The sequence below is a fragment of the Dendropsophus ebraccatus genome, chromosome 14, assembly GCF_027789765.1.
Source record: "Dendropsophus ebraccatus isolate aDenEbr1 chromosome 14, aDenEbr1.pat, whole genome shotgun sequence".
NCBI classification, from domain to species: Eukaryota; Metazoa; Chordata; class Amphibia; order Anura; family Hylidae; genus Dendropsophus; species Dendropsophus ebraccatus.
Genome location: NC_091467.1, coordinates 72,129,486 through 72,140,255, shown reverse-complemented (window position 1 = coordinate 72,140,255; position 10,770 = coordinate 72,129,486). Strand labels below are relative to the sequence as shown.

The 10,770-nt window shown below is 45.0% G+C and overlaps 1 protein-coding gene across 8 annotated transcripts; it reads left to right on the top strand.

The window, feature by feature from the left end:
- The first annotated feature begins 217 nt into the window (after positions 1–217).
- On the top strand, positions 218–10,319 carry CPSF4L (cleavage and polyadenylation specific factor 4 like). 8 transcript variants are annotated; one of them, XM_069951957.1, is made up of 10 exons: positions 368–528; positions 1,285–1,318; positions 1,403–1,541; positions 3,170–3,220; positions 4,011–4,163; positions 6,446–6,541; positions 8,385–8,478; positions 8,609–8,651; positions 8,980–9,180; positions 9,936–10,182. In XM_069951957.1, the coding sequence occupies exons 3-10, from the start codon at positions 1,439–1,441 to the stop codon at positions 10,002–10,004; spliced, it is 810 nt and encodes a 269-aa protein (XP_069808058.1). In that variant the 5' UTR covers positions 368–528; positions 1,285–1,318; positions 1,403–1,438; the 3' UTR covers positions 10,005–10,182. The 8 variants fall into 8 exon arrangements, with proteins under 8 accessions (XP_069808061.1, XP_069808058.1, XP_069808060.1 ...); XM_069951958.1 differs by lacking the exons at positions 368–528; positions 9,936–10,182 and adding an exon at positions 10,239–10,319 and having other exon boundaries at positions 637–1,318; XM_069951956.1 differs by lacking the exon at positions 368–528 and having other exon boundaries at positions 637–1,318; positions 1,406–1,541.
- The last annotated feature ends 451 nt before the right edge of the window (positions 10,320–10,770 follow it).

Below are 10,770 nucleotides of genomic sequence, written 5' to 3'. Positions count from 1 at the left end.
CAGGCATGATGGGATTTGTAGCTCTAAAACTACATCAAACAAACTACGACCCATGGAAACATATATAGCTTTAGAGAAGAGCATAAATTTACCACACGCCGCCATGTCCTCCATTCTTATGAAGTGACCTGTGACAGAAGTCTGGCGTATTTTACATAGTAAATCTCCTCAAAGCCACAGCGGCGGCCATTTTATCTTTTCTCTGGCCTTCACAAAAGGCTCATTCCTATGAGGCGGCAATAGACAACGGGCACAACGTCACCATTAGGGATGGTTGTCGGCCATTGCAGTCATGTGTCGCCAGGCAACAAAAACAGGAGGCAATAGGGCATAAATATTGTCAGTAAGTGTCCTTAAAGTGAGGATATTCTCCTCAGACTGACTCCAGTTATACACAGATAATGCGCGCCAGCCTAGTTGCTATGGTAACCTTAGCCCTCGGTGTATAATTCGCTGGTCCGATGCTAGTTACCGTGGCAACTGCGCCACCCATCAGGCAGTAATGTCTCTCCAAGACGCCAACAGGAGGTATACAATAATGACGTATGTTAGAAAATTGGGTCAAACCCAATCACTACATCCAGCAGCAGGGTGCAGTACTGCAGCTCAGGTACACTGAAGTCAATGGAGCTGAACCGTAATACCACACACAACCTGAGGACAGGGGCGGTGCTATTTACGCATAAAAAATTACTTCTTTCTAATCCTCAATAATCCCTTTAAAATCAATGGTCCCAATGTCAAAAGGATACTACATATTCAGGATATTGCCAAGATATAAGTAAGCTTACCTTGATAAACACGTAAGATGGAGGCCATAGGCTTCTTTATCTATGATGGTGCCAGGTACTGTCAATATTGTTGGTATATTGCCACATTTTGCACTGTTTTTTATAGTCCATTATATACAGTCCATAGTAATTCTTCTTGTCCATTCTATATAGTCCATAGTTCATGTTATAGTCCATTGTATATAGCCTATATTTCTTCCTATAGTTCATTCTATATAGTCCATAGTTCTTATAGTCCATTACAAGCCACATTAGGGACTCTAACCGCTATGAGACACTACAGTACCTCGCGTCTCAGTGAGAGATGGTGGTTTCCTCATCCTAGACCACAAGCACCATGTCTGAGACCAAAAAGGAACAAATTTCCCCCAGAAGGCAATGGCCTTTCCACAGTCTGGCTAATCAATGGCCGCACATGTGGTCACAGGTGGCCGGTACTCATGGAGGGTCAGGCTGGAGGCCTATGAACAGGACTCACTTCTCCTTCCTCCAGGCATGAGACCATCTTTTCCAAGAACCGTTGAAAGGTATAGATTATCCATGGGGACATAATCTTTGTACAGCACCATGGAATATGTTGGAGCTATATTTATATTCTTTGCTCGTTTCAGCAGAGCGTTGGCATTGGCACGCCGTACGCCGCAGTCATGCAGGATTTAATAGCTGGCTTTGAAAAATTCACTTTTGACCTTGAAAGGGATGTGGAGGGTCAGCGGGGGTCCCAGATCCTGCCCTTCACCGGCATGGACAGTAAGTATGAGTTACAGCATAGTCAATGCGATGGCAATAAGGCCACACCAAGGACATAATGCAGGAAGCTCATAAAATATGCATCAGGATGTATGGAGGGGATGGCTGGATGCATTACTAATAGTGTTAGGTCTGGAGAATGTGAACAAGGGGTTAAACTGGTGTAGCCCAACAGAATTACAGCTCAATGCAAACTCACTACAAACAGCGCCCCACCTGTGCATAGGTTGCATCTGGTATTGCGACTCAGCTTAATGATTTGTTTCAGGCAATTAAATTATGCAGTCACATTGCGGTAATGCATGTGTGAACAGAGGCTGGTTTTATATGGGCGTAGTACGGCCGTATTTCTGCATCCGTAGTATGGCTGCAAGTCCCAGCCTGGTTCCTAGAGAAATATATGGCTGCAGAATGAGACTACACAGGGTGCATAGGAGCTGTATTTATAATACGGTAGAGCTGTGTTTCCTAGAAACCTTGGTTGTATACCTGTACATACCTATATACATAACATACTAGAACCCCTTTAACATCAATGTGAACAGGCCCTTAAAATGAAGCTGTTTTGCAAATTCTATAGCGACAATCAGTGGTGAGGAAGGGGTTAAAGGGGTACTCCAGCAAAAATATTTTTCTTTCAAATTGACTGGTTTCAGAAGGTTATATAGATTGGTAATTGACTTATATTTAAAAATCCAGTCTTCCAGTAATTATTAGCTGCTGTATGTCCTGCAGGAAGTGGTGTATTCTCTCCAGTCTGACACAGTGCTCTCTGCTGCCACCTCTGTCCATGTCAGGAACTGTCCAGAGCAGCAGCAAATACCCATAGAAAATCTCTCCTGCTCTGGACAGTTCCTGACATGGACAGAGGTGGCAGCAGAGAGCACTGTGTCAGACTGGAGAGAATACACCACTTCTTGCAGGACATACAGCAGCTGATGAGTACTGGAAGACTGGAGATTTTAAAGGGGTACTCCAGCGAAATCTTTGTCTTTCATATCTACTGGTGTCAGAAAGTTATACAGATTTGTAATTTACTTCTATTAAAGAATCTCTTCCCATACTTATTAGCTGCTGTATGTCATGCAGTAAATGTTGTTTTATTTTCAGTCTGACACAGTGCTCTCTGCTGACATCTCTGGCCGAGACAGGAACTGTCCTGAGCAGGAGAGGTTTTCTATGGGGATTCACAGAAAACCGAGACAGAGTTCCTGTCTCGGCCAGGGATGTCAGCAGAGAGCACTGTGTCAGACTGAAAATAAAACAACACTTCCTGCAGGACATACAGCAGCTAAGGGTCCATTTACACAGAAAGATTATCTGCCAAAGATTTGAAGCCAAAGCCAGAAATGGATTTGAAAAGAGGAAAAATCTCAGGAGATTTTTCCTTTTTTCAAATCCATTTCTGGCTTTGGCTTCAAATTTTTGGCAGATAATCTTTCTGTGTAAATGGACCCTTATAACTATGGGAAGACAGATCTTTTAATAGAAGTAAATTACAAATCTATAGAACTTTATGAAACCAGTTGATTTGAAAGAAAAATATTTTCGCCGGAGTTCCCCTTTAATGTAAGAGGATCACCTTGCCCTGTGCACAACAATCACTCTCTTTCCTATGTATTGTGCAGAGTCCGGAGCAGCTGTATGTGACTTCTTTCTACGGGGTATATGCAGGAAAGGTAAGGCAGTCGGAGCCGTATACACCACCAGCAGAACGAGACGCCTCACTGATAACAAATACACGAAATCTGGCTGCAAATGATCCGTAGATCCTTTTTACTGGTTTAATCTCCATATAATGTGAAATAACACAGAACAATAGAAGTATCATGATTCTTCTGTCATGCGTTGTGGAAAACATAGTGCATTGTTCAGTAGTCTGATATAATATAGGGGGGGAAACATCTCCCCAAAATGCTAATGGATGCTAGCAGAATTCTGAATGCAGCTCTGGAGTATAAAATCTTATGTATCGAAGCAGTAGATTACCAGAACTAAGGAGGCGTCTTATCCAAATGTTTATCCCAGGGGTAAGGAACCTTGGCTCTCCAGCTGTTGCAAAACTAAAACTCCCATCATGCCTAGACACAATATGATGGGAGTTGTAGTTTTGCAACAGCTGGAGAGCCAAGGTTCCTTACCCCTGGTTTATCCGGTATTAGAAAAACATGGCGACTTTATTCTAAAAACAGCAACCCCCCTGTCCTCAGGTCATGTGTGGTATTCACTGAGCTGCAATACTACACACAAACTGAGCACAAGGGTAGCGCTGTTTCTGGAAGAAGTAGCCATGTTTTACTGATCCTGGATAACCCTGCAACAATTTAGGGGTCTCAGTCAGGTACCTGTAACAGGACCCCCATTGACTAATACTAAGCCGCCGCCTATAGATAAACTCCTTAGTAATATAGATGTGTGATAGTTCCCCTGTTGCCCACATGTCCTGTACCATCTCCCATTCTATCGCAGGTCCCATGTGCCCCTTCCGTCACATAACCGGGGAGAAGACCGTAGTCTGCAAGCACTGGCTGAGGGGTCTGTGCAAGAAAGGCGACCACTGCGAGTTCCTCCACGAGTATGACATGGGTCGTATGCCCGAATGTTACTTCTATTCCAAATTTGGTGAGGCTTATCCGGATGAGAGACGTGTGTTGTGGTGCACTACACTTCCCAGCATGCCCTGCACTGTTCTATACTGCAGGAGAGGGAACAAATATTTCATGATAGTAGCTTACTGAATAGACTATACACAGCAGGGGTGGGGAAGCTTGGCTCTTCAGCTTTGGCTGTCCAGGCATGATGGGAGTTGTAGTTTTGCAACAGCTGGAGAGCCAATAGGTTCACAAAGCAGATACCACAACCCAGTGCTAATCTCCAGCCTGGCGCTACTATCAGTCTCTAGCTTGGCACTACTAGGGTCTACTATCAGTCTCTAGCTTGGCACTACTAGGGTCTACTATCAGTCTCTAGCTTGGCACTACTAGGCGCTACTATCAGTCTCTAGCTTGGCACTACTAGGCGCTACTATCAGTCTCCAGCTTGGCACTACTAGGCGCTACTATCAGTCTCCAGCCTGGCACTACTAGGCGCTATTATCAGTCTCTAGCCTGGCACTACTAGGCACTATTATCAGTCTCCAGCCTGGCACTACTATCAGTCTCCAGCTTGGCACTACTAGGCGCTACTATCAGTCTCCAGCCTGGCACTACTATCAGTCTCCAGCTTGGCACTACTAGGCGCTACTATCAGTCTCCAGCCTGGCACTACTATCAGTCTCCAGCTTGGCACTACTAGGCGCTACTATCAGTCTCCAGCCTGGCACTACTATCAGTCTCCAGCTTGGCACTACTAGGCGCTACTATCAGTCTCCAGCCTGGCACTACTAGGCGCTACTATCGGTCTGCAGCCTGGCACTGACTACTTGTCCAGGATGCCCTAACACTCGTAGTGGGTAATGGCGTCCGGTCTGCGCTGAGCTGCTTCTCCTGTTTGTTCTGTTCCACATGATCGGATCTGAAAGTCTTCCATCATGGAATGTATCCGATAAGGAAACACACCTGGATATGGAGACCATGCCATGTTAAAGGGGTTGTTCACCATTTTCTTTTTTCTTTCAAGTCAACTAGTGCAAGAAATTTGCAATTTACTTCTATTTGAAAAATCTTCAATCTTCAAGTACTTCTCAGCTGCTGTATGTCCTGCAGGAAGAGGTGTATTCTTTCCAGTCCGACACAGTGCTCTCTGCTGCCACCTCTGTCCATGTCAGGAACTGTCCAGAGCAGCAGCAAATCCCCATAGAAAACCTCCCCTGCTCTGGACAGTTCCTGACATGGACAGAGGTGGCAGCATAGAGCACTGTGTCAGACAGGAAACAATACACGGCTTACTGGAGGCCATACAGCAGCTGATAAGTACTGGAAGATTGAAGATTTTTTTTATATCAAAATAAATGACATATCTTTATAACTTTCTGGCACCAGTTGATTTGAAAGAAAAAATATTTTGCTGGAGTACTCCTTTAAGCTCCATTCACTTAAATGGAACTGAGTTACAAAACCTGAACCCAAACTGGAGATGAGTGGTGCTGTCTCTGGGAGAAAGCTGCCATGTTTTTCTATGGATAAGCTCAATGTTTCAATGTTAATTCTGGGGGACTTGTCACCTCTGTTCTCATAAATGGTGAAGGTGCCAGTAGTCAGACCCCCAACTATTCCCCTTGTTGTCCTGAAATAGGATTAGCCCCAGGGAAAATAAGTATTATAAAAACCAAGACGCCCACAGATCCGAGTCGGGAGAAGCGCACAGTAGAGCACTTCACTCCTTGGCTCACAGTCTCTGCCTAGGCAGCTCCATTATAAGTCTATGGGCTGGCTAAAGGGAAATGATTGACAGCAAGTGCTGCTCCCTGCTCGTTCTCCTAGTTGGGGGGGGGGGGGGGGGGGGGGGGGGGGGGATCAAAATTTTTTACACGTCCCTCTAATAAAATTGCATAAAAATGTTTCATTTATTTATTTAAAAAAAAAAAGTATTGGATTTTCCCACGATTCCGAGTCAGATGAGTAGTACTCGCCCGACACAGATGGTCGCCCTCTGTTACAATGAATGGCGTTTCAGAAACCCGCTAACAAGTTTTTGGCTGCCAGGCCTAATTCAATATACTTCAATGGGATTGGGGGGGGGGGGGTGTATACGTGGCCACAATACGTGTCAGAATTAACCCATTCTTCACTGCATAAACTCACAAAGGAAGCCTCTCTGACACTTGTATTCTCTATTAAAACCAAATGGGATCCAGAGCGCTGTGGCTGGAGTGCTGGCGGCCGTTGCTCCTATGCTGCCCTCTAGTGGCGCAGTCTGGAATCTCACTGAAATCTGACGTGTAACCCTGCACTTGTTTCCATCAGGTGAATGCAGCAACAAGGACTGTCCCTTCCTGCACATCGACCCCGCCTCTAAGATTAAGGATTGCCCCTGGTACGACAGAGGCTTCTGCAAACATGGTAATAAGAAATCCCTTTAAATACTCTGCTCTGTCTGCCCAGATCTTAAGGGATAGTACATAAAAAATTCCTACAGATTAACTGGTGTCAGAAAGTGCCAGAGATTTGTAATTTACTTCTATTAAAAAAACCTCCATTCTTCCAGTACTTATCAGCTGCTGTTTGTCCTGAAGGAACAGTCTGACACAGTGCTCTCTGCTGCCCCCTCTGTCCATGTCAGGGACTGTGCAGAGCAGCAGCAAATCCCCAAAGAAAACCTTTCCTGCTCTGGACAGTTCCTGACATGGACAGAGGTAGCAGCAGAGAGCATTGTGTCAGACTGGAAAGAATACACCACTTCCTGCAGGACATACAGCAGCTGATAAGAACTGGAAGACTGGAGATTTTTAAATAGAAATAAATTAAAAATGTCTAGCACCAGTTGATTTAAAAGCAAAAGTTTTGCTCAACTACCCCCTATCTATAGACAGTTATCCAGCATTAAAACACATACAGATATATTTTCTTGCAAAAACAGCGCCACCCCTGACCTCAGGTTGTGTTTGATATTACAATTCATCTCCATTCACGTCAATGGAACTGAGCTGCAAAACCCCTCAACCAACCTAAGGACAGGATCAGCTGCCCAAGCATGATGGGAGCTGTAGTTCTGCAACAGCTGCAGGTTCTCCATCCCTTTATATAGAACTTCAGACATGATGAATCAATAAATTCTAAGTCCTCCTATAGAGATCAATCATCACAATATCCTGGGGGGCCATGACTGTCACATAAAGGAGGCTGCCGCCGCTGCGGGCTTCTCACCGGTAAGGTGGAGTAGCAGGGAAGAACTATAGGAAAGCATTAGTGTATATTGTGCAGCCGCCTCTCCTCCTCCTCCCAGTCGCCCATGAACGCCCTATATAACTACATAACTACTGACAGCTTTTTATTGCTCTTTAGCCGCGGTGACATTTGCAGCGGGTTACAGACAGGTATATTGTTCCCCGCCGGGTGGAGACTAATCCCGTATTGTGGAGACCAGGGGCTCAGCCATTGGTTACTTTGTCCCGACTGCTCCACCTTGTTAGAATATACCTGGGGAATCTTTTTCTTTCAAATCAACTGGTTACAGAAAGCTATATAGATTTGTAATTTACTTCTATTTAAAAATCTCCGGTCTTCCAGTACTTATCAGCTGCTGTATGTCCTGCAGGAAGTGGTGTATTCTCTCCAGTCTGACACAGTGCTCTCTGCTGCCACCTCTGTCCATGTCAGGAACTGTCCAGAGCAGCAGCAAATCCCCATAGAAAACCTCTCCTGACATGGACAGAGGTGGCAGCAGAGAGCACTGTGTCAGACTGGAAAGAATACACCACTTTCTGCAGGACATACAGCAGCTGATAAGTACTGGAAGACTGGAGATTTTGAAATAGAAGTAATTTACAAACCTATATAACGCTTCGAAACCCCTGCGTCTAGTCATCTTGGCCCACTTCCGCATTATTGGGGAGATCCTGTTAATAAGGAAATTTGTGTTAGCTGTATACGGACACACAATGAGACCGTAATGTGCGCAGCCCAACCCCCCCTCCCCCCCCCCCAATTGGATCCAATCGGTGTTGCTGCGTGCGTTAGGGTCTAATTGCGTGTTCGTATCCATGGTAACCTGAATTTCCGGATTAACAGAGGATCTCACCTCTAATCCAGAAGCAGACTGTCATGGCAGGTGTACTCTGGGCGGTGCTGCTATACTCTCTTGTCTAGTACAATAAATCAGGCTCCGCCCCCGAGGATCCTGCACTTGTGTCCCCTCCTTCTACTTATGAAGTTAGTGATCCATCTCCTCTCCACGTCTGACCAGGTCCGGCCTGCAAGTACAGACACACCCGCAGAGTGATGTGCAGCAACTACCTGGTGGGCTTCTGTCCGGAGGGGCCCAAGTGTAAATACTCCCAGTAAGTTATCAGCTGTCCCTGTCGTCCAATGGGAGACTCCTGTCTGTGGACATTGGTGTGGGACATTCTAGTATCAGGGTGGGGACACGAAAGGCCGAGGATTTTAGGTGGTTTTCTTTTTTTTTTCCAGCCCAAAAGTAGACTTGGTTCTCTGCAGTCCGGACCACAGGAAGGTTAGTGCTGTGTAACTATAGCAGAACAGTGAGTGCAGCTCTGGAGTATAATACAGGATGTAACTCAGGATCAGTAATGTAATGTATGTACACAGTGACCCCACCAGCAGAATAGTGAGTGCAGCTCTGAAGTATAATACAGGATGTAACTCAGGATCAGTACAGGATCAGTAATGTAATGTATGTACACAGTGACCCCACCAGCAGAATAGTGAGTGCAGCTCTGGGGTATAATACAGGATGTAACCTACGATCAGTAATGGTTTATGTGGGAGATGTCTAATGTATAAGACAGGTGGATGCTGCATTGTGCTTCTACATCTTACAGAATGCGGCTGCCCCTCAGCGGCTTCCGGTCCCCTCTCTCCCCTGTGATCCGGAGCCCATGGCGAAGCACCCGGCCATCCTCATGGAGCTGCCACATATCTCCCATCTGACTGTTCTCACTATGATGCATGAACGCTTCAAAAAGATGCAGGAGAACGTCTGCGGAAGCCTGAGACCCCTGGAACAAGTCACATGCTTCAAAGTAAGTCTCCAGAACTAACCCAGAGACCAGCGCCATATGCTGCCCTAATATCACACTTGGTCTCTATATCCAGCATTAGAAAAAAATTGCAGCTTTTTTCCAGAAACAGCACCACCTCAGGTTGTGTGCGGTATTACAACTTGGCACCATTCACTTCACTGGAATTGAGCTGCAATACCACCTACAGCCTGAGGTCAGGGGTGACGCTAGTTTAAGTAGAAACTGAGTTTTTTCTAATTCTGGATAACCCCTTTAAAGGGGCACTCCCACAATTTTTTTTTTTAATCCTAAACTAATTTCATAAATTTTATATAGAATTGTAATTTTTTAAAATCTTCACTCTTCCAGTACTTATCAACTGCTGTAAGTCCTGCAGGAAGTGGTAAATTGTCTCCAGTCTGACATGGTGCTCTCTGCTGCCACCTCTGTTCATGTCAGGGACTGTCCAGAGCAGCAGCAAATCCCCATAGAAAACCTCTCCTGCTCTGGACAGTTCCTGACATGGACAGAGGTGGCAGCAGAGAGCAGTGTGTCAGACTGGAGAGAATACACCACTTCCTGCAGGACATACGGCAGCTGTTAAGTACTGGAAGAATGGAGATTTTTAAATGGAAGTAATTTACAAACCTATATAGCTCTTCGAAACCCCTTGATTCGAAAGAAAAAGATTTTTGCAGGCGTTCCCCTTTAACGTTACAGCTTGAAAAAAATGAAGACTGATGTCATCTGTATTTTGTATCTATAACTGACCACAGTGTGGAGAGCGCGGCCACTACGCCAACAAGTGCAACAGAAGCCGCTACGCTCTTCTGATGAGGAAGTGAGCGCCAGCGCGGAGCCCCGTAACCCCATCGCCTCCTCATCCATTCCTGTGAGGATATCCGGGCTGTGACGCTCTGGTAATGCTCCAGCGCTCAGAAGGGCGACGTCTGCAAACACAGGCTGGGATCTGAGCACTAACACAGTATCCATCCCATAGAAACAGACTCTACACTGCTAAATTATAGAAAAAATAAACAATATTTTGAAATATAATGGCGTTCCTGGTCTATTCACAGACGCTCCCGGTAAGAGATCCATCAACAGCAGCATCCGGGCCTCCGCTAGTCTAATAATTTCCAGGTACAGGTGATTATTGTTAAAGGGGTTATCCAGGAATTTAACTACTTTCTTGCAAAAACAGCTCCACCTCTGTCCTCAGGTTGTGTGTGGTATTACAATTCATCTCTATTCACTTCAATGAAAGAGCTGCAATACCAAACTAAAGACAAGGGTGGCACTGTTTCTGGAATAAAGCAACACCATATTTGTTTATTCTGTACAAGCCACAGGACATAACTAAGGGACTAAAAGAACAATTTATAGAAAAAAAAATTCTGTCAAATCGATATTTACAATTTACTTCTAATATATATATATATATATATATATATATATATATATATATATATATAAAAAATCTCCAGTCTTCCAGTACTTATCAGCTGCTGTATGTCCTGCAGGAAATAATCTATTTTTTCCAGTCTCACACATTGCTCTCTGCTGCCACCTCTGTCCATGTCAGGAACTGTCCAGAGCAGGAGAGGTTTT